Here is a 24,864-nt window from a genome sequence, read left to right as displayed (position 1 = left end):
GCGCTGCTTATGATTTCCTGATCGTAAGATATAATGAATAAACTGAAGAAGTATTCAGAAAAAATATATTTTGTAATGAAGAGGTATCACATTTCAAGTCGTCCAATTGACACCAAATTGAAATTGTACAAAAAAAAAACTTACATTGGGTTGCCTATGGAAACACACTCCAATTTGAGGTATTGTCCTTCTTGTGGAATAATCAGTGAATGTGTGATCTCCAGATGGGGAGCATCTGCGAAGAAGAAAGAAATTCCAACACTATGACAGCACTGTGTGTGTTAGGGGCTTTAACTCCAACAGTGACAAAGTACAACAATAGTTAGTTCTTTACCCATTGGGCAGCTCTTAGCTTTACCCCATATCCCTGTGCTGCTTTGGTACTAATCCCTTACCTGCAAACTAATCCTACGCTAATCCTGAGCAAATGCAAAGCTAAACCTGCAGACATAAATGTAATCTCAATCCTTGTATTTCTTCTCAATGCTAATCTTACACCTAATCCAGCTTTGCACGCTGTGTATGACTGCACTCACAGTGGACCTCCAGGACCTCAGTTGTCATGTAAGGGTTGGGCAGAGACACATGCTCCACGCTGCAGGTGTAGGCGACGCCATCGTCCCGTCTGTCCACGTGGAACTGGAGGCTACTCCTCACTGTGAATGATTTTCCTGTGGCATTCGTCTTCGTAGTGCCTACAGTGAGTCAGAAAATGAACAGGGGGTGTAATGCACTGAGAACATTCCTGGATTTTGTGCAAGCCCTTCATGCAAAAAATCACTTTTGAAAAAGAGGCAGAGAAAAAAACAGAAATCAACTTGTAAGTTAACTAAAACGTGAAAAACATTAAACTTCATTTCAAGTTCCTGACGCAGACTTCCTCAGTGTTGTTATTGTTGTTTTTCTCCGCATCTCCTTTGAGGGAGAGAATCCTTGGCCTTTGAAAGTCAAGTCAAAGTAGACTGAATAGTGAAGGGAGAGCAGTATGAGCGTTGACTCGGTTGGTTGGGTGTGTTTGCTCCTTCAGGGCCATCTCTCAAACATCCCAGTCAACACAAACACGCACACACTCCCCTGGCAGTGCGGGGTGGATTTCCATAGTTGTAGTCACACCTATTCTTTCTTTCCTCTGCTTTGTTTTTAGTTTCATTCCCGAACATTCACCCTTTACACAGCTTCAGATCTTGATTTTCTTTTTCTTTTCTTTTTTTTTTTACCCTACCTTGTGATGTTGTCTTCATTTAGAGTTGCCTTTTAACTTATAATTGGAAGCTTTTCTTTGTAATTTGCTGCTGCTCTCCTGTCAGCGCTCTGTGTGGTAGTGCCACTTCTCTGTGGAAACTACACAAGGCTACTGCACCTAAGCAAGGCATAAAGGACAAAGGCATCACTTGACAACAACCTCAGAAGGACTTTTCAGCTTCTACCCTCCCCAACCCCTTAGATCCTTCCCACACTACACCCCACCACCTTCTTCTCTCCCTAGACTTTCTGCCATCCAGTGAAGTAAATCAATACATACGTATGTACTCACTCCACTCTTTCACTCGCAAACACACACACACATAGCATACAAATTGTTCAATCCTTTGGTCTATTAAATACTAAGAGCCCCTTGCAATGAAACCCAGATCACCCATATCGTCATCATTTTGGGCTGATCTGTCCCATTTGTTCTACTCCACTGATTCCCTTTGATTTTGTCATGAGCAAGGGAATTCATTTTTTATTGGACTTTCCAGTGGAACCACTACAAAACCTACTGCTACAACTGTTAACTGCTACTACCTGTACTTTTCCTGTTGCTATTGAGACTGACAGATTAAATTGTATTATTATTATTCTTTTGTATGAACTACAATTATTTGTTTTTTCCTGAAATGTTGTACAGATGATGATAATATTGATGTTTTTAACAATGCTGCCTCAAAACCAGGCAAGAGTCAATAATTATTCAAGCTTTTGTGTCTCTTTAACTGTAAGTTTTAATTACATAAACAAATTAATTAGTAAATTATAAGTTTTGTTTTAGACGTGACAATACGTGTACACTTACTCCTGGTTCTGATTTAGTGTATCAAATCTCAAAACTAAAAGTAGCAGTAGCGAGAGGAAGAATACAAGGGAAAAGATAAGCACATGAAGGAAGCCATCCAACCCCACCAGCCTTCCAGGACATCATCCTCATAATGATTGATGCATCACAAATGAGATTACTTTTGAGACCCGATTTCAAATATCATATATCATTTGAGCAAACAGGTAAGTCGGAGGCCTTGCATTTGAGTGTCAAAGGCCTTGCATTTTGCCCTGACGTACAGAGGGGGGATAGTAAGTACCTCTGTGGCATCAAACACAAATCTCTCCATCTTTTCCTCTCGTTCATCAAGTCGCCTGCAGCATCAGAGCTGCCACAGAGAGGCTGTCAGTCGGTTTTTAAGGCGGCTGCTAGCATCGCCAGAGAGCATGCGGGGAGAGCTTTCATAAGAATGTGAATGTGCCTAGGTGCACCTGCTTTGAACCAGAACCCCAAGGAGCCAAACAAATCTACATGGAGGCAACTCGGGGGTTGCTCCTGTAATCAGCACCTCTGTGTCTGTTTTAACAAGGTGGAATCTCAGCAGCAAGATTCAATATTTTCAAAAAGAGTAAGGCTATTACAGTTTAATACGAGTAAGGTTAGGGTTGGACCGGTCTGAAATTGTGGCTTTCCTTCAGATTGTTTTGTGTTCACTGGGTCAAGCTGTCCTCAGCCCTGAAGACGTCATAGCATAACAATTTGAGCTTTTGTTTATTTCATGAAGGCATCAGAGAAATCCTCTAATAGCACATTCATTTTTTTTAACATTTGCAACCATTCCAAACTCTGCTTCTTTTAATGCCAGACACCCTGGATAAGCACAGTTTGCAACCTATTGCCTGCTGACCAATAATTATTAAAATGTTTTGATGAGGAACTTAGCAGTTGTTAGGGTCTTCAAATTTACATGGGAACTTGTTTACCCTTAATGAACAACCTTGCCCTTTTAGTATTTTGGTGTTTGGTAGTTGGAGGGTAAAGAGGCGTAAGGGACAAGCTGAAAACTGCTCTCCCAGTAAATTTGTGGTTGAATTACTTTGTGAGATAGCAAACATAACACCAAAATGTTTCAATATGGTCTTACAACGAATAAATCTGTTCACACAGTGACATTAAACACTTCATCCAAGCTAACAGGTAGTTTTAATCTGTTAACATTCTTTCAAATAGCTGAAAATGTGAAATCATCAACTCATAAAACCAGTGAAGAGATGTGCACTCTGCTCAGGTCCCTCTTCACATAAAACAGATGAGGCTGGAGCACCATATCGCTGCTATGAAGTCGATCAATGCCCAGTGTATCTGAAAATAGGAATGCAATGTCTGCATGAATTAAATAGAGCAATTCATATTCACTAAACATATTCACATATTCACTTGTTTTTATTGTATTCATCTTTATTTTTAAAATAAAATGAACAACAACAAAAAAAAATCCATAACCCTCTATAATTTTGCTGCTCCAAGGGTGTTACAATATAACGCTTTATAATTGTTTTTTGTTTTTAACTTGCTGTGGAAAAGCAAGTGCACATTGTCTAAAAATAGTTTAAACACCATCTAAGGCATTAATGTGAGAAAACACTGTGAGCCTCCACAGCTACAGTTATGTAGCTCATTTGTAAAAACCTCGGACATATTCCTCCCCTAACTTTAAATATAGAGAGTAGGTAAGCAGAGGAGCTATGGAAAACATCATGAGCCAGGGTAGGCCAAGGTAAACCATCAACAGATTTTAGACTTATAATTGAAAGAAATGTCAAGAGGTACAAGGCTAAACCATCACTTTGATCATTAAAGGGGACACTGGGTGATATACAGAGAGAAAATTCAGTTTTTGTAGTTTAGAAAATGTTATAAATTTAAAGACTAAACTAAGAGAAAGAGGTGCAATTACAAATCCATCTTCTGCTTCAGCACCACGGACAGCGCCATGGCTTTATCGATACCCGTAACGGTTAAACTGCTGATATTTCAGAGCTGTGGTCAGACCCATATTCTAAATTGCACAAACCTCAGTCAGATAAAGGATCGATGACCAGGCAGAATAACATATTCGACTAAACTCCTCTCTGCTACTGCATGGAGGGGAGTTTGTTGCAGGTGGATGTATGTTGGTCATCTTACTAACAAGGGGGATGGCATCCCTTCTTTATGTCCTTGAAAACACAACTATCGGAGAGAAAAAAGACCCATTATTCTACCATTAAAGTGATTTGTAATTTGTCAAATTAAATGCTGTAATGTCATGTTGCAATGGTGTTCTTTTTTTTCCCCAATCAACACAATAGTTGTCAAACCAACTGCTGTCAAATGCAAATTATAAACGTCAGAATAATTCGTTTAGAATTGTGCTGAGCTATACACTGTAATAATTCCTCTGATAATTAACTTGGGCAAATAGTTGAGAGTTATGATATTTAATTAGAACATAACAGTTACACTTCAACTCAGACCTATGACATCTCTCTTACTGCCTGCTGTTTTCTCACATCACGTAAGTTTCTTTGTTTCAACTCTTGTCAAATGTGTAACAGCAACAAAAGTAGCTCAAACTTTCTCTAATTGGTGGAAAAAGAAAAACATGATAACCTGTTTACTACATAAGAAAATTGGTCCAGCAGATTCATGTTTGCTTTACTTTACACGCTGCTCTAATCTGAAGAAGTCTAATGATCACAGTGTTTCCCACACACAGCATCTACTGAAGTACTGAAGAGCGGGGGCTGTGGTAAAACATTTTCAGATGCAAATCAGTTTATCATGTAGAAACTTCTGGTCTGTGAAATATGAAATATGTTTCCAATATATATATTAATCGTTGTGTCTAACTAAAACTAAATAAAACAAGAATTATACATGAATAGGAATATATTCTTCAAAGAACACATACAGCTGTATAAATAAAAGCTGTAGCATCGCAGTATTTCATCTTTGCTCTGCTTGATCTCACAGAACAAGATAAAGCTTAATGTACAATTAAAGAGCACACCGATTTAACACCAAAACAATGATAATAAGAATTATATAGTGTATTTATTGTCAAGACTCAAATCTTTTGATAAATTGAATATACAGTTAGTCACCTTGTTGTAGCTGTTTGTGTGAATGCTGAATGTGCCTTTGTCTCTATATGAAAGGACAGGCCACTTTATGTATGCAAAGAGAACGACTGTGGGTGGATTTTTTCCTCAATAGATTACAATTTGAAGCCTTGCTGTCATTCAGCGACACAAGTAATTTGTATGGCTCTATACTGTGCAAACAAATGATTTGACACTGGATGACAGTTGCATTTTGTGGTTTGTAATACTGTGTGCTTTTAATATAAATTGTTGAAAAACAAATCATCAGAGCATGAAATAAATGTGACATGTTTTTGCTATTACACCTGCTGTCATCTCGGAGCATTGTAGGCTGGTCCCCCAGTGGGGATAGATTTGATTGACAGCAGACACTGGCAGCAATGATCTACCACAGAAAAACCAATGGCAAAACATGCTGCTCCCAGCACATACTCGCTAAAGAAAGCTTTAAAGCAGCACCTTTAAAAGACTTGGATCCGGAGCGCTGATTGACATTCCTCCTCTTTGACACTTTGACATGGAAATGCAGTTTTTAAGTTGAGCCCTCCAGTCTACACTTTGTTCTTTATCTCTCTTTGACGTGGAGATGCATCACACAAGGTCTGTTTGCCCAAGCAGCTTCATAAAATCCACCGTACTCAGGTAAAACTAATAAACAGTTGTATGCAACACCAGGTTGGGGCAAAGTTGGGGCACATGATATTTATGAGAAATGTGCAGTTCACACATGTATCAATGTAATTAAATATAGGGAATCATTCTTTGCTTCTTTTTTCCTTTATGCATTTTGTGATGCCTGCTGTTGTGGGAACAGGATGAAGGTATTTCATTTTTATTTGAATCCACAATAAAACGGAAACTGAAACTATTACTAACTGCTCTTAAACTCATTACATTTAGGCATTTGTTTTATGTGCACGTGTCCATATACGTTAAGAATATTAGTTTTTGAGCTATAAAGATTTATTTTGGAAGTATATCTCATGACATTGAACGGAAAAAAAAGAGATCATCTTAGTGCCTCTTGAGATGGACAGCGAGTCTGGTTGTGATGCTGTGTGCCAGCTCTCCGCTGGCCTTTCAGGAATCTACGTGCATGTCATTTCAACAAGAAAACTTCATATCCCAGCTTCTCTCCCATCAATCATCATGCCATGTTGGGCAGACACAGACAGAACCACCAAGAAAAAAGCTCTCTGGTGCAAATCTTCAATAAAGAGCAACTGTCACACAGAGTCTCCGCAGCAGGCTCCATTACATTAAAGAGCTGCACACAGCTTACCTCTGCCATCAAATTGAGGAAAAACATTCCATTTCTATTTTTTTTTATGTTTTTGTCTTTTTTTTTTTTAAGCAGAAATATGACTGCGATAAAAGCTATAAAAATACAAAGTGCAGAGCTTCAGACAGTTTGGGAAGAGGTACATAAGAAAGTGAAAGCTTGTAAGGCACACAGTGTGAAACCACAGAAAGCTTCTGCTGGTTTAGTGTGATCAGCACACATTACACTGCACCATCTGCTGCCTAATGCATTGTCTCTGTCACTGTTTTCTCCGGGTCTGGCTGAAGCTGGTTGTGGCCTCTCTGAGTTTGCATTCTCGTGCATTCTTGTATTCTCCTTGACTCATTGTTTGACTAATCTAATCACTACTGTTTGAACAAAATAAAGCACCTCAGAGCCACAAGCTGAACGAAGGGGTAAGCCCAGCAAGATCAGCTCATCACATGTAAACAGCAGGGAGGTAAGGTAGCACAGATCATTAGAAAGCGTGGGATAAATTAACACCTATGTGTCTTTTTAGTTAAACACAAAACATGAAGCTCAGCCTGTCTCAAACTGTAAGCATGCAAGTTTTGTGCTCAAGCCCTTCTTATCTAAGACATGCTTGGAAAGATACATTTGCTGGTTTCAGCTTTTAAAATGTGAGTATTAGCTTCTTCTCTGTTCTATATCATTGTAGACTGAAAACAAGCTAGAGGCCAAGAGCGAGCCCTAGAGTTGACATTTTTGTTATCGATAATCGCCTTTAGTATCGCATGATTGATTTGTTTCTATTAATCAACCAGCTGAGTTCATCATTACTTCATTGCCAGTAATGGAGAAAACAGAATACGGCGCAGGACTTCTTGTTGATTAAACTAAACGTTATAATTAGAATCAATAAGAGGCACTCCTATATGTCTTCACTGCGGTCAGGTAGTGAACTGTGGAGGGTTTCGCCATAGTCCAGCAAAATTTGGACAACTTCCAATGACAGCAGCAATGCTGGCTGAGAGCCAAGTAAATCATGGCACTACTAAACCCCCGGCCAGTGGAACAATGCATGAATATGAGCACAAAGGAATGCAGCAGCTGAATGACTTGACAGTAATGATGTCTCCAAGAGGGTACAAGTGGTAGAAGAGGATACAATGCTCTGTGAAATCCACACCACATGCTTACCTTGGACCTCCTTGTCATTTCGGAACCACCGGATGTTGGCAGCTGGTTTGCTGCCTGTTGTGGTGCATGTCAGGGTGATTATATCCCCCTCCATGGCAGGCTTTGTGAATCCTGTGATCTCCGGTCGTCCTGGTACTCCTGCGGTGCATAAAAAATATGATTATAAATAACATACTGAATACATGTATATAATGAGCCCAGTAATAACCCAGTGAGTGGTAGAGTCTGTATTCCTCTGACAATGAAAGATGATTTACTGGCAATAATTACAATAATTCACTTTCAGATATTCATGAATTTGAATTTTCTTAGTGAAAAAAGGCACAACAACAACAACTGCATTTTTCACAGCACGACAAAATGGAATGATAAACAAAAATGCACCAATGAAACTGAGAAAAAAATAAACAAAAAGCGTTCTATACAGTAGATTAGGGCTCACAATAAGTTTAATATATAAAATTGAAGTCCGCAGTTCGTTAAAATACATTTGAAAATTACCCGTAATCTCTTCCTCGAGATTACTGCGGCTGCTTTTTTCCTTTCTGGCTGTGAGATGCTTGACGAAGGTCATCTTACATAAATGTATAGTAAGTGTTGACAGTGTGTGGGAGTTGACTTTTATTTTTCTCCCATTTCTGCGTATGCTTCAACACATCTGTCTGTCTTACACAGATGTGAAAAGGTTGTGTTTTTCATGCCTGTCCCGCTTGGCAGAAAATTAAATATAGTATCATTACTAGCATGCAAGCTTAACTGTCAACCTTTATGCTACTAGGCAGGGGTATAATACAATGCAGAAATGTTATTTTTAAGCTTTTGTTAAGTTATTTTATTTTTTGGTAACAAGCGCGTGGTGAAAAATAACAATAGTCTATAATTCAAAGTGTGCAGGTATTCAGCTGTCAAAATGTGAAGAATTAGCTGCAAGTAATTGACATGTGGAGACTGGGCCAAAACGGACATGCTCACCCAAAACAGTGAGAAAGGCCTTGGTGGTCTTGACAGGCATGGTGAAGAGCGAGCAGGTGTACTGGCCCTCATCTGACAGGCTGACGTCACTGATTCTGATGGTGAGCTCCTGCCATGAAGCTCGCACCAACTCGATTCTGTGGTCCCTCAGAGCTGTACGAAGAAGGATGACACAAATAAGCACAGAAAGAATACAATGATGGCAATTAACTTGTAGAAGTACCATTTGTGATTTAGATGATCTATACCAGAACAAAAGGCATATGCAGCGTGCTTCCAGGTAGTTCAAATAGTTGCCAAATGTTGCGAACACATACTGTTGTCGATGGTTTAAAACATTTTTATTTTTTTTACATTTGCATTCTAGGCTGACAGTCTTATTCACAGTCAGTGAGAATACAGAAGGCACCGGCGGGATTCACTGAAGCGTAGCAGCAGAAAAAGCTTATAGTCCTAGATTGCAATATCTATTTAGGTAAATCACTTACATTCCAGCTATTGATTTACACTCACTTTAACACTTTTAACAACTGGCTCTGTCTGACATTTCTCACTTTGAACATTGATACCAAAACCTGGCCTTACACAGAACCACTTAGCCTAGGTTTACAGTGAAAAAGACAAAAAAGAAATAGTACTGGCAGAATATAGTGCAGACAAGGGCTGACAAATAATTGAATATCATTTTTTATTTTTTGTCTGTGCTATCATATTGTGTTTCTTTTTTGTTGTTGTCAAAAATTCAATGATTTTAAGCAGCTTGCTCCAGTATTAACTTTTCCGTGCGTGTATTTTGATAGATATTAGTGTTGTTAAAACACACAAGTTAATATTGCAGTATTGATTTCAACCAAATCTCGCAGCCTCAGTGCAGACATAAGTTAGAAAACAAAGCTACAATATCGCCAATAGTAATTTCAAACATAGATTCACTGCAGACAAATTAACCACCACTACTAAGAAGATTCGTGATACTATAACAATTACAATGAACACAGCTTGAAATAACTTTTGGTACTTTCTTAAGATACCCAACACCTTCACAAGTGTTCATTCAGATGTGACTACACCTTCATAATGCTGAGAAAACTGAGCAGCTAAGCTGAAAAAGGTCATCTCGCACCTGTCATCTCTTATACAATTTCAAATTCAGAATCACCTGCTCGTACGAGCGACCAACCACAGAGGGCAGGAAGGAAAGTGCTCTTCATTGAATAAATTACACATTCTTAATCCTCACTCCCTTTAGGCCAGCCAGTTTTCTCCCAGGACACTCTTTCATCTGAAGTAATTTGAACTCTATTGGATTGTACTTCACAGGGCATATCTGGTAAAATGCGGCAGAAGTAGGTGTTGATTAGGATTTAATCAACATGGCAGATGCAAAATGGCATCAGATAGAGAAGACATCTCTATGAAAGTCATTAATCACCTAGTGCATTCCCATTTATTTGATTTCAGTGATAAACATACACAGCAGAGATGTGATACACGGTAAAATTAGATTGGCTGAAATGATTATTAGATTTTCACAGACATAAATCATTATCAACCACGCTGTTCTTCAGCTTCAGTTACGCCACATCATTTGATGATCATTATCTTCTAATCATACATTATAAAAGGGAAAAAATCAAGATTGGCTATAAAGATATTGATGGCCCTTAGAAGAGACTCTGTTATCCAAGAATAAAGAGTAACCTAAATAAAAACAATCTTCAAGACAGAATTAAAATTTCATAAGAAGCTGTGCCATCAGAGAGCTAACTTATTATATGCTACGGGGCTTAATACAAACATTTGATAATCTTACTGTAGCAAACTGTATCCTGAAACATAGCTCCCTTTGTAGTTAAGCATCCTCACTACAGAGCTTGAAAATGCCCAGAGGCTCTGGCAGAAAACAGCAAACCCTTTGGTGGATGGATACATCGGAGAGGTGATGGGGTCTAAGCAAACATCGTGCAGGAACTCAAAAGATATGGAAGTGCAGGCTGAGAGGATCAAAGCTTTGGACAAGATGACATACTGTACTTCCCCTGGCCCACATCCCTCTATCTCTGCAACGCACAAAGAAAAGACGGCGAGAAACAGAATTTTCTTCTTCTTAACCCCCCTGTTTCTCAAAGCACAAACACCTATGAGATGCTGATAACTGTTCTGGCTGTTTTCTAAGGATGTTGTTTTGGTTAAAGTGATATTCCACCCAACATCTGTGGGTGTAAAAAAAATGAAACATTTGCGGTTTCCAGCAACTGTGAATATTTGCTCAAATTTAGGCCCATTACAACAAACTCAATGTTGACAGAATTTTCCGAAAAGCAAAATAAATAAATAAATAAATAATAATCGAAACATCCACGGAAACTTCCCCGAACTGCTACAGCATGATCCACTTCTCCACTGTCCATCCATATGGTCAGTCAGTGTTTTGGCAAAATATGGCTGGAGCTTTCATGTTGCACCATTGGCTCAGAGCTTCATAATTGGGTATTTAGCCCATATTATGACCGTTTGGAACACACCGAGCATATGGTTGGACAACAGAGAAGTGGATTATGCTGCAGAATTGTTCTTGAAATTTCTTTTGACTTATCGGCTTTGTAATCCATTGAGCCTAACATGAACTTAAAGCTGACAGCGACAGCTTCTCTGAAAATAACCAACTCTAAAATACCTTTACATTGCCCGTTATTCTAAAAATATAAAGTATGACTTTAAATACCAAAACAACAATCAAATGCAGTATAAATTTGTTTTTTTCAAGTGACATTTAAAGTACTTTATTCTTTATATCTACTGAATAATATCACATTACCATCAAAAGAAAACTACATGTCAGTAGCTAAAATACTGATTCAGATAGTTTGAACCCAAGTGGTGGCTGAGAAACAACTTACAGTTAAACAAAAAGATGAACTTGACTGATGCAGCCACTGGCACTACACAGCACATGAATCAATGACATATTGATAGAATGAAATGTACAAAGGTTTGAATAACCCAAAGACAAGTGTTATCTATTACTCAAACAGCATATGGCCAGGAAACCATACTACTAGAATCCAATCCAGGCTAGAGGCCCAGACTGTGGGCAGATCCGTCACAATCAGACCCAAATGCCAGCGGCTGACAAAGCTTTTTTCCAGGTGCTTTAGGAAATCAATGTGATGAAAAGGTTCATTTCCCCCAAACCCTAGATAGCTCCCACGCTGTTCATTCTGCTTAGGAGGAAGCATAAATCTGCACCCTGACCTTGTGTATGCTACAGCCTTGCAGCATGGCAGCTTAATGTGCAGTACATCTTCTGTGATGGAGGCCTTACCAAGGCTGTCTCAAATCAGTAAAACTGACACCCTGGTTCCCCCTCAGGGCAAGGCATAAAGTTGCTATGGCCCTTTGATGCAAAGTAATGTTTGCCTTGTTTCCTATACAGTCCTTTGCAAACCATTCTGAGGTCCCCCTAGAGAATTCTAGTATGTCAGATTCAGTTTTATCAACCTGTGTTGACATGTGAAATAGCTGTTGAAATACATTATTTCAATAAGGTGCACTGCTTTGAGGCGTAAGAGAAGAGCTGACAGTCTGGTTGGTAGCTACATTAGCTCTGTCTTCAGATAAAACTGGAAGCAGAGGAAGTGGAAGTGCACTTATCACATGGCATTCACTTCTGCACTCCACTGAGCAGCAGACAGATGTTAACCAATGTTTCTAATCCAAAACGATGAAGTATCTCCTGACAGTCCAGAAAGAAAAGTACATTTTACATCTATCTATTAGTCTTGGAAACGAGCCGATGGCTCTCGGGTTCAGCCAAAATGTTACATCCGCAATGCCGAGTGTCCCCATTTGGCCATTTTTGCATGGCCTGTAACCACTTTGAGCCAGTCCTGGAATGTGAAAGCACTAGCTGTCCTTCAGCGAGAACACAGGGTCCTGGCGCACCCCCCCGCTCTCCAGCCAGGGGCTCCACTCTTTGCAATTAGAGTGTGTTTGCTGCTGGCTGTGCTTGCTCAGTGACTGTGTGGGCGATTCTGGATGTGTTCCAGGACTAGTGGTGCAGGCAGGGGGCTCTTTCCCACCACACATGTGGCTGCAATTAAGAGAAGGAAAGGGCCTTGTTCCAGAGGGCCATTGTTACTGCCCGCACTCTCAGAGATCCCACAGAGCAGATGCTACTCAAATTGGACTCATTTTCTGCGCTTGAAGGAAAGGGAAGGAAAGAAGGAAGAATTCTCCCAACAGCTAAGCTACGTCCCCTCTTCAAGTGGTGAATAATGAGACTGAATATATTTTTGTCTGTCCATTTTTCAGCCCACTGACATACAGTAAGCTTGACTGTACTCTGTGGGATTTTCTTTCTTGCCTTTGAGTCCCTTTTTTTTCCTACTCTCTAAATTTAATTTTTATTAAAACAAGTGCCAGTGGGGTTACATAATTCTGTTGGTATTCAATGCGCATTTCATGGTTTGCAAAGACACATTACAGTACAACACATAATGATTTAGCCCCAGTAAAAAAAAAAGATCTAAACATTTTTCAGGCAGGGCTCAAACTTCTAAAGGAATTTAAATGTAACATATTCTTCATTATTCCAAAGAGCTTGTATACATTATACATGAGAGTGCAGTGTGCCACAGAGCTTAGTATAGTACATACAAGAGTAGCTCTTCACATTAGTGATAATAGCAGAGTGTATAGTGCCACAATGGTAGATTCTGATTTCAGTGAAGCTGGAGGTAACCCAGTACACTTAAAAGCCCATTAGTCCCTGAGGAAAGACATTAGCTGTGGCCATGAGACCCTTTCTATGTTCTGTCGCCAGTAAAAACAGTCACTGAAAAGTAAACAAAACACTTGTGGCTTGTGAAAATTCCCTCAATCATTTCAGTGTAAGATTCTTTTCCCAAGATATCTGGAGAAAATGTGGGCAACCTGGCATATCCATTTATGAAACTTCATTGCATGTTTAACATGCATATACATGTATGTAAAAATGCCAAATAAAAACAAGAAAACAACAAGATTAATAATCATTTTAATAATAATAATATAAGGATAATTAGAAGGACAGACCTCCACCAACACCTGTAGTACATTGTTCTAAGATGAGCAAATCTGAAAGTATAACCACTAGATATGTCTTAAAATTGACCAAAATATTTCATGTATCCGTCCTGAGATTTGGATTGGATGCGTTCTTCCTTACTTCCCGTGCTACACCCGTTCACAATCTTTCATAAAAATCTGTTTTTCCATAATCCTGCTGACAAGCAAACAAATGGCACAGACAACATAACCTGCCTAGGTAATATAATAACAACCTGAATCTGGTAGGTCGTGTCATTTTCAACCTCAGAATAGATGTACACACAGATATTTGTAACCGAGCTAAAGAGAGTGCTACTCACTGTACTTTCTGACAACAGATCCACCATCAAATGTTGTGTGTTTACTAGAATGGACGTTTAAATGTGCTTTCATTGGTGCTCACTCCAGTAATTGCATCCTTGGTAATTATCCTTCATTCTCTCAAGCTAATGAATGTTTTAATGCTCACATTAGAGCATTCATTTAGCACATAACAGCATTTTGATTACTACAAGCCAATTAAGATCAATTTTGCTTTGTGACCTTTATGATCCAGACTGAATGCCCCAATTAAATGTCATGAATGATGAACCATAAACTTCAGAGAGATGGAATTGAGATGAGGAAAGCGTTACACAATTTGCCACAGCATGTATCTATATGCTGTATAAGTCTCCATATCTCTGCCACAAACACATAGTGTGGATCAAATGAGCAATTTGTTATCAGCCTTTGACATGAAACCTGCAGTAGCTTCCTATTAATTGCATTATTCATATTCACCATATCTGACAAAAGACTCTGCTTCCATCCTGCATGCCTCCAGGAACGTCATTACCATTCTCTACAGCATCGCTACTTAGGCTTTATCCTTTCCCCACAGAAGCCAAAAGTGAAGTAAATCATAATGAAGACAGCAAAGGACAGTTCTGCCCTTATTTGTCCTGCTCAGTAATAATAATTCATAACACCGGCAACATATAAAAGGGATAATTCTACAAAAGACATATGGTCCAAATAGATTTCATCATGGCAACCCACCACAGAGTCAATCCCTTCAACAGTCCTCGCTAATTGGCCTAATGTATGAATGATGTGTTGGCCGCACTATTAAGAGAATCTATCTCTGTTGTTTCAGGTCTGTGGCGATAATGCGTAGGAATCTGCACGCCGGTCTTTGCCATAGTGTAGTCTGAAACCTCAGAGGTGGCAACAATCAACCAAGACTCAGATATACATAATGGATGAGAAAGAAGCGCGCCAAGGAACCAGCTGGCATGATATAAGAGGAGGGCTGTGTTCAGCTTCAGACAAATGTGCAGAGACAGTCCAACCCATATGGATCGGCTTTGGGAATCCAGCAAGGTTAACACTCTCTTGGATCTCCACGAGGTTTGACTCAGCCTCTTATGGGAGAGTCTAAGATAAAGAGCCCTCTTATCATTTACACTCTCACCAAAGATACATTAAGCTATTGAGCTGTCACCTGCCCACTATTTCCTTCGCACCTGCACCCACATCTCTTATCCTCCTTCCAGGTCTGTGACGTGACTTTGCTGTGTAGACAAATTGTAGGTCAGAACCTGGAGGATGAACTGCTGGGAATATGTTCTATGTACATGCCTACCCACCTAAAGACTCTCAGTGGGTTTATAAACTAATAGTGCATCAGTGTGATCCTCCTTGGATTGCATCTTGCAATTAAATTAACAAAAGGTTAATTAGAATAGTCTTGTCATTAATAGACACTGTCCTTACCAGAAAAATCACAATGTCAGTCATTTGTTTGAACGCTTTAAATTGCCCATGTTTATGTTTCTTGTGTGACATTGAAGCAAACTTTCTCCCATTGAAAAATCAATTAAGTTAATAATTAATATAATAATCTCTATTTGATCATGTGTCCATATGGTAGCTCAGCCTAGCCTATCATAACAGCTTGCACCTGGGCCCGTTGTAACTACCTTGCACTACCCGTCAGTGTCTTTAAAATTCTGGAAATCCCTTTTCTCCTCGGCTGTAAAAGCTTCTCATTTGTCAGACTTGAATTAAAATAGAACAAATTACAGTTGGGGGCAAAGATCAGATCTTGTCTTACTTTACCCAGCAGCTGTCAAATTCAATTCATATATTATGGAACTTCAGCTTCTTTACAGATGTTTCTTCTTTACTCCACTATAGCCGCTCAAAAGGATTTAAAAGGTCATTTTAATACTCTGTTTTTCCTCTCTCACTATTTTATAGCAAACCTCAAACACAGACATAAATGCCCTTATCTTTAATAAAGAGCTTGAAGGATACAGCGAGAGTAGATTTAAAAAAAATAAAAATTGCCTCACAGGACATTTTGTCTAATTTAAGACAGAACTGCACATGTACTTTTATCGTCACACCACACCTGTAAAACCGTAATTTCCCTTGGATTACACATGCACAATGACAAACTACCTTTGTGAAGAGAGAGTGGGGGGAAATAGTCAAATAACATATGGCTATGCTGTCATGGACACCCAAGGGAATTGCAGTAAGCAGAGAGATGGACAATAGAGACAATGGACAGAGACAACAAACACAGTGAAAAGGAAAGGTTTATCTAATCAGTGGACAAAAAAAAAAAAGATACCAAACATCTTAACACTGAGAACGAGAAAGTGCAACAAAGCTGTATTAATCTAATCTGCTCAGTGACAGCAGTCTGTGACCAGCTGTTCATCAGAGGGACAGAACAGCCTGCCTCAAGCTCAGCCAGTCTGCAGTTAGTTGTTGGATTGAAAGGTAGCATAAGGTTGAATCTAACATTTTTCATTGGCTACAAGAAGGCAAAACAAACAGGAGAAGGACAGTTGCAGGCCTCTGCCAAGCAATTAACTGGTGATTTGGCACAGCAGAGATTTCTTCCCAGGTGTCCCACCCTCTTCCTCGCATGAAGCCTGTGTTGTTCCACGCCTCCCGTTTTTTTCCTGATGGCCTCACAGGCATCGTATTAGTTGTGCCAATAAAGCTTTTCATTTGGCTGTTTAGAAGGAGATGGAGAGGAAGTGTTCCCACACTTAGCCCTGGCAACCTCTGCCGAGTGGACTACATTCATTTTGTCATCCGTATTGCTCTGGAAAAGGATTCTGTCATGCAATATAAATGGCTGGCCAAGAGGGGCAAAGTGGCTCATACATATTGTGCTCTCTAAGCTCTCCATACATGTTTATAACAGCAGCATTCTGGATTCACATGTGGATGAAGATTATTGCTTTGTATTCAGAGGAGATGAGAAGTGTGAGCACAACACAGTTTACTGGCTTCATTTAGACCAAATGAAATAGCCAAGATAAAAGATTTAAATGATTCATCATGTGTTATATCTCTAAATAACAAAGAAGTGAAGGTTTTTAGTTTTTTTTCTGATTTAATTTGGTAATTTCTGCAACTGTTTCTGCAACGTCAAGTAATAGATGCTACATCAATTGGACACCAGAGAATACAGAAAAAATGACATCAAAAAAAAAAAGAATGGTTTTGGTTCAATGGCTTTTGCTTGAATTCAAATCCTTTGGGCGCATTCACACCATTCGCACTAGAGTATCTATTTAAGATTCAGTTAACTTTCGTTTAATTGTATTTGGAAGTAATTTCATCTAATAAAACACCTTAGACCTCATTACTAAATCCAATCACTTGTGAGGGAGAAAGTATTTCTTCAAACCAGACTGTGGCTCTCATTCTGCTGGTTCACTCTGGCGTCTCTCTTTCCTATCAATTGTTATTCAAAGAGAAAGTTAATCTTCAATCACTGAACCAATGATATTGTATTAGCAGCTACAGCATAAATGAAATGGGTAATATGCTGTGAGAAACACTGAAAGATGAACACCCCAACCCTTACAAGACCAGTCCACTGTTATACTCCCTTTCACCCCAATTCCAATTTATCAACTCCAGACTTTTGTCACCTTTAAATTGGATTTGGCTGGTGAGAGCACATTATAATTCATTCTGGCCCGGGCCTTGTTTCACAAGGTTGCAACAGTGCGCTTACTTTTCAGTGACATCCAAACAGCCATACAAATGTAGGGCAGCTGAAATGCTAATTAAGCCCTATCATCTCACAATCCACAGGCGTCACTGTGTTGTAAACACCACCGCCAGTGTTGCACGATTACAAAAGTTCAATTCAAAGACAGTCTATTTTTGTTTGGTTTGCGCCCTGGGACATCAATGGAGACATAAATTAGAAGAATTAAAACTCTGCTTTGACATTAGGAGTAAATCATTTCCCTCTGATCCTCTTTTTTTTTTTCAAATTGTGTACTAGCAGGAAGGCAGGGACAATTCCAAATGTGAAAAATTGATGAACAAGACTTCTGCAGTAATATAATCTGCCTAAGACATCTTTATCATATCTCATCATTTTATCATTAGGGCCATTATCCCCAGGAAGATTACTCACCTTTCTTGTCCCCAAAGAATAGAGTCTGTTGTGCAGGGTTTGACCACTGGAGGGAAGTGTTATCATTGTAATCCACACGACAGGTCATGTTGGCTGTGGCCCCCTCCACCACCGTCACATTCTGAGTTATGGGGAACTGACCTTGGCCACCTGTGGGATTATGAAACAGAGTTTGAGGTCATGGCCATGACATGAATGGATTGCTGTTTTGGACTGCTTGTTACTGTCTTTTCATTGAATCACATTAATGTACCATACAGGCTTGACACCTTTCAAAGTTAATGTTCTGTCATCATATCGCCCAATTACATTAATGTCTTCATTACATCACACTAAACCAAAAATAGCTTAATGGATGCCCAATTGACATGGACTCCGGCCTTCGACAGCTGTTGGAGCTGGAAAACAGTGTTTTTTTCTTTACGATGGAAACAATGGTAGGTTTTACTCTCCCAAAGCGCCTTCCTTGCTGCCTTATTGCAGGGCCCTAATTGGTAGCATGGCCTAATTAGAGGTAGTCATGTTCTGCTGTAGAGTCTAGAGCTGCAGCTGGGTGGTAAATTGACACATAATCCTAGACACTGTGGGCCTTCGATCCGAGCGGCTGCCTTGCCCTGAAACAGCCGCTCGTCACAGTGTGTAGAAGACATCCAAATGAGGCCTAATCACCCAGCCTTGCTGGATTTTACCTTCTTATTCCACATTTGTACTTGTCGTCTCAGCAAAGTCCCCTAATTACATTGCAAAAGCATTTCTATCCAGCCTGTGTTTTATTGAACTCTGCCAAGCCTCTGAAACAGATGTCTAAAACCAGGAATCGGGGAATTGTGAGAGAATAAATTGTATTCTCTCACAATTGACCAGACCAGCCCCTTTAAGGATGACAGCAGCAAACAACAACTGTGTTAGAGCTTCGAGTTCATGCATGAAGCTCGATGTGCTGCATTTGCCAGGGAGTATTTCATTGTCTGTAAGCTAATCTTTGTACATGTTTTCTCTTGATTTCACAAGTCCACTTTGTTTTCTTCTCGTAATGTGCCTGGATGTGAAGGTGACATTGTCTATGCCTCTCCCAGGTACAGTTCACCACGGGGACATTTCAGCTAAGGGAGCAGCTGTCTCCCTCATTAGTCCAGCTCAAATGGGGAAGCAGAGGAGGCTGGGACAGCCAAAGGTCTGTGGACCTTCTTTGACCTCGATTGTCCTGATGGAGACCATTGTCAGCTAGAGGTGAAGGTAAGGTTGACTATAAATAGTAATGGGAAAATGATTCCAATAGTGCACATTACTTATCTGCTCATTACACCCAATCCCATCAACAAACGCGTTATCATTACAATAATTCATATGCAGTTGGCTGGATGTCAAATAGGTAGTCCAACAAAACCAGCAATGCATGTCATATTAAAATGCGAAATGGATGCGGATGCATTGTGCGGGGTACCATGTGGAGGTGTTGTTGTCAGTCCCTGCATAACTTTCAACTTTTTCGTCATATCATCTACCCCACCATCTCGCCAGTATCCTTCCTGTCTGTCTCCAGTGTGTACTGCTCACTATTCATAGAAATGCTATGAAAAAGAAAAATACAAGTAAAATCCCAACAGTAATGAATATAACTCTCAATCCCTCAGGATTTACCAACTTTAGTGTATGTAGCAAAAAACCTGTTGCTGAAATTCCTTTTAATTATGCCTGGGAGGCCGATAAAGGCTGTTCACATAATCAGAAGTATGGCTGTGTCGCAAGCACTGTTTTAAAATAAGTGTCAGTGCAGGTTAGTGTGCACTGCAGCTAACTGGGCTTCACCTAATACATTCATGAAATTCCACTGTCTTGACATTCTGTAGCAGTCTAGAGTGTGGCAAATGCTGTCCTTTTTGTGGAAACATAATCCCCAGCGCCAACTACAGAGTGTATTTCTCTCTTTTTTTTTTTTGATATGGTGATTGGAGGGCGGCCAGCCTTACCCCAACAGTTCAGTGCTAAACAATATTCCAGAAAGCCACTGAACCACATACTGCTCCAAGAACACCATGCTTGTGTGACCCTCTACACTGACCTCACTTTAAGGAAGCATCATCATATTGCAAAACATGTGAAATTCAATTGTAATGAACTGTTAGTGTCTTGTACTGGGGTGATGCGGTGAAAATTAGGAAGGTGACAGCTAATAATATCTAGGTAATATAGAAATGTAAAGGGAAAATTGATTTAACACCCTACACACTGATTATATAACCTCTTCTGAAGACTGTGTGGGCTTGTGCAGATTGACCTTCTATAGACATTTTTTCACATTTTGATGCTTTGCTTAGTTGTATTGCGCCTTTTAAAGTTATACTTTTGTTGCTGCTATTTTTTAAAATAGTGTAACAAAAACATATCAACATGCTGACAAAACAACAAGGCAACACAAAAAGTTTAGTAACCTCATAACACAGGCATATCTCTGCACAACATCAGCCTTACAGAGGTCTAATTAGCTGTAATAATTAAAAACCCCTGTGTAGGTGTGGAGGGTATCTAACAATACCCTGATCTATTATTACCTTGTTATAACTGAGCTGTAATATAAGCATCTATAAATAGCTAAGATGCAGTACAACTGATTCAGGGCTAATAGAAAAATAAAAAAACATTCAAACAAAGCAGTCTTCTGACTACTGCTTTAACAGTGAATAATTACTAACACCAAATAGTGTAGCTGAAGAAAGATACAATAAAAGTTTCTAGATAAAAATACAGAATATGTGGAGCCATGGCTGTGTTTTCCTATAAAAATGAACCCAGTGAAAGGAAACAAACAGTTCTGAGAGAAGTAATGGAGGTATGAAGGTTGTCTGCTCCACTGATGATCCAAGCCGACTCAGTGGAGTGCAGTGATGGAATAAAGAATAAACCTGCACTTTTGCAATATGCCTTGGGGGAGGATAGGCCTTCCCTTAAACACAAAGCATATCGGCTCTACGGGCTAAAGGACCTCAGTACCAGGCGCTGTATTCTTTTTCCACTGCTTAAATGTATTATACTGAATGCAAGGGAACTACTTATTTTCAGTCAACGTCAGCTGCAGATTGACAGCTTGCACATATTTACAGTAGACAGCATGCAACTTGCCTGCCATGACAGCGAAGAGGTGAGGATTGAGTAACCTGAGATATCTTGATGAAAGTAGCTGGCGCCCTCTGAAACATGAATACCATTAGTGTGTGCTTTTTCCAGGCTGGCGACATCCTCCCTTTAATGCATGAATATCATGAAGTGCAATAGTAAAGGAAAAATTCAATGTTGTGATGAGTCATGTCAATGTCTCTCTCCCTCTCTCTTTCCAATCCAGCCTCCCTACAGCTACCCAGAAGGGGAGGTTAAGATTAAAAATATGGAATGCGCTGAAACTCATTTTTACATTTAAACATCTAACTTAATCAATTAAAAGCCAGGATTTTTTTATTGTTTTATTTTTGTGTGTATGTGCTTTTAATCAAAACATTTCCAACATCAGCCTGCTTATAGGCCTGACTCTTAAAGCTATAATTGGTCCCTTGGCAGTGCTTTCCCCTTCTACAATGTTTTTTATGACAGTCACATGGATCTGAGAGCTGCTGTTTTTTTTTACTGCTAAAGCAAAGAGCCCACTCCAGTGAAAGCTGAAACTGGCAATATCACCCTGAGCTGGGAGATTATGGTCCACATTCAGGTGGGCCACCAGCACACAGATCATCAGTCACAATGTCAGCACACATGAGATTAGTCAAGTTGTTTGCTGTGCTCCACACAGTCAGAATGCTGCTGACACATCTCTCTGCTGTGACATTAACTTTCCGAACAGAATCAAGTGACACTGCCTCATGAATCAAATATTTACCTGCATATGTGAAATTAGGTAGAAATGTAAATGGTGGCGGAGAGGATAGCATCTTCATTGTAAACACAAATATTTGATGATTAGATTTTAAAAAGGGAACCATAGGAACAGATGTCTGCTAAAGCCAAGCCCAGGCATAGGTGTTCTTCATCTCTATACATTTTTAGCCAGAGATGAGTTCTGCACAGCAGGTGTGGTGTATAAATATGAATACAGATGTTCAGAATGGCTAGCTGTTGAGTGTGCATTAACGATAAACTATTTCATTTCATATCACCCGGCTCTCTTCACGCTGTTATCAGAATGCAGCTCAGACTGTAGCCTGATGGAATCTGAGTCTGACAGTATTAGAAGCCGAGAATATGATACTTAGGTTATTGATTTTGAAAGTCTGGGTGGGTATCTAGCAAATGTGAATATGAGGAAGATAGAAATCTGTATGACTGTACTTAAAAGGAGGATTAGAGTTAGTTGATGAATGCAAATGGAGTGCTTTATCATTATTGATGGGGTGGAAATCTTTTGCTTCTGTTTTGATATGAAAATCACAGCGTGTTGGGAAACCAGGTGTGGAAAGCAGATCATTTGAGAACCGTGTTGCATTTATAATTTCACTGACTCGTCTAATGACCACTGATCCAGGACATGAGGAAAAATACTGGGAACATCTCTGTTGAGGAGAACAGAGAGTTAGTGGCGGAAGAATGAGCCATACCACCCCAAAAGCCTTTTCTCAGTTTCAGCTGACTGCACCAAATAATGGAAAGCAGTGCCTTGATGAATGGCTAGAGAGCAGTCAAGCACACCACTGCAGAATAAACTGTAAACTGCAGGCGGGATAAAAAGAAAACAAATAACTCAGAAAACAGTTCAAGAAATAGCCAATGCCTCCATTCATTACAGAATAATAACGATTATTAATTTTCATATGAAATGAATTCCAGGCAGTTTATCAAACCACAGGTTCACCTCTGCTGCTTGATTTTACAAGGGCTTCTTTGGAAATAGAGATGTTGGAGGCGCTGAGCTCCCTTCTGCATACTAATCAGTCATGGTAACTTCATACAAAATGCCATATAATTATATATTTCCATTTCTATTTCTGAAATGGATTTGTTGACGTTATAATTAAAGGCTGCCTGAAATCTTTATTTATCTAGTTGTTGATTATATTTACACACAATATATTATCTTAAATCTAAAACAAACAAAAAACTATTTTCTTACAAAAAAATACTAATAATAAAGAAGTAAATGTTGCTATAAACTGAAAATTTGGCAAAGAAAATCAAATGACTTGCATTAACACTCATTAGGTATTTAAACAGACAACATACACTTGAGAACATAGTAATTAATCACTGAAATTGCTGTGACTTGACAAAATTGTAATTAATTGCCTCTAACTCTAAACCGTGTGGCCTATTTGCCAGCATGTTGAAAGAGAAGGAAGTTGAACGTCCGCAGTGTATAAATATTCCATTTAATTAAAACTTGAGGCCTCTCGTGGTGTGCATTCCTTGGTGAAGAGAACAAGAAATAATGGAGCTTGCTGTCTCCCATGTGAGACAAATACAGACAACTTTCTGTTCCAGCTCAGTGTGAAGTTTTGTCAAGACGTGTCTGTTCCCGACATCCTGTCGGATTCTCAGTGTTGCTCCTTTTTTATTTGTGTTGTAATAACTTGTCCTCGTTTGGCTCAGTCACTTTCTCCCTAAGAACTAATAGGCACTTTATCACATATGACACATCCACCAGTACACCAGACATCATACCCACTAAATTCTTCAAAGAGGTCACATAGGTTATAACACCAACTACATTCTCTGTTGTAAATAACTCCAGAACTAATGGTTGTGTCCTATATTTTACAATCTAATATAGCCTACTCTAAAGAAACCCAACCTTGATTCAACCTTCCAAAGACCAATGTACTCATTACTTTTTATCTAAAAGATTCTGGAGAAAATCATTTCAAAGCAACTCTTAGCATGACAAATAATAATACAATATTTTGTAATAATAAAATACATACATAATTTAAATATTTTCAAAAAGAGTTTCCCCAGTACTGAAAATGCCATCGCCAGGAATACTCCCAGTAGTTATGGAGAAATTTTTTTTTTTATGTTTATTTATTTTAAGGGACCCTGAATCCTCCACCTCTTCAATCACATGTGGCGTACACCAAGGCTTAATTACAGGACCTCTTCTATTTTCATTGCATTTTATGTTACAGTTATACAGACGATTCCTTCCAGTACTAAAATAGCGATAGACGAATATGTCAGTAAAACCAAGTTAGCTGTTCAGCCGGTGTCCCAGACTACATATCTTTCTCTGAATATTCTCTAGGTAAACTTTGACAAATTTCCACTGAATGTTTTTCTAAAACTACGTATGACCTTCCACACAAGCTTAAATGTTGGGTGGTATCAGGGAATCCTGCCAAAATGAAATTGCTCTACTATTACAGAGTCATAAATGCTTTTATATCGTCTTGTCTTTTAACTGTCATTCGTTCTATGTAGGGTCTAAGGACAGAGTGTTGTAAAACCTTTATCTGTTTTAGCAAACAAGCGGGCAATCATAACATCCATCGAGGCTTTGGCAAGAAGCGAAGAAGTTATGTGAAGTGAAGAAGCAATATTACACCCACATTCAGCCATTCATTCTTTTAAACTGTTGTCAACATTTTATTGGTAACTTTTATGGGTTGTCAAGGCCTTGCCCTCAGCTATGTCTCTGACCTTTTGGCCTCTTAAGAGTCAGAGTGCAGCCTTAACACCACAGGCAAGACTCTTGGCAGTTGCTAAGTCTAAGGCTCAAGATGAAAGATGACTGGATTTCACTGTCAGGACACCTAGGCTGTGAAATGTCCTG

At 39.3% G+C, this 24,864-nt stretch overlaps 1 protein-coding gene across 3 annotated transcripts in view; it reads right to left on the bottom strand.

Moving 5' to 3' along the window:
• The window catches only part of cadm2b (cell adhesion molecule 2b), a 144,278-nt gene that overhangs the window by 8,814 nt on the left and 110,600 nt on the right, over positions 1-24,864 (bottom strand). For all 3 annotated transcript variants that reach the window (XM_027280708.1, XM_019259394.2, XM_019259396.2), the window contains 5 exons: positions 18,114-18,263; positions 8,582-8,734; positions 7,610-7,747; positions 537-695; positions 145-235 (listed from right to left, as the gene is read on the bottom strand). In XM_027280708.1, the coding sequence (XP_027136509.1) occupies positions 145-235; positions 537-695; positions 7,610-7,747; positions 8,582-8,734; positions 18,114-18,263 (691 nt within the window). The remainder of the gene's footprint in view (positions 1-144; positions 236-536; positions 696-7,609; positions 7,748-8,581; positions 8,735-18,113; positions 18,264-24,864) is intronic.

The sequence above is a fragment of the Larimichthys crocea genome, chromosome VII, assembly GCF_000972845.2.
Source record: "Larimichthys crocea isolate SSNF chromosome VII, L_crocea_2.0, whole genome shotgun sequence".
Classification (NCBI taxonomy): Eukaryota; Metazoa; Chordata; class Actinopteri; family Sciaenidae; genus Larimichthys; species Larimichthys crocea.
This window is presented reverse-complemented; position numbering and strand designations above follow the sequence as displayed.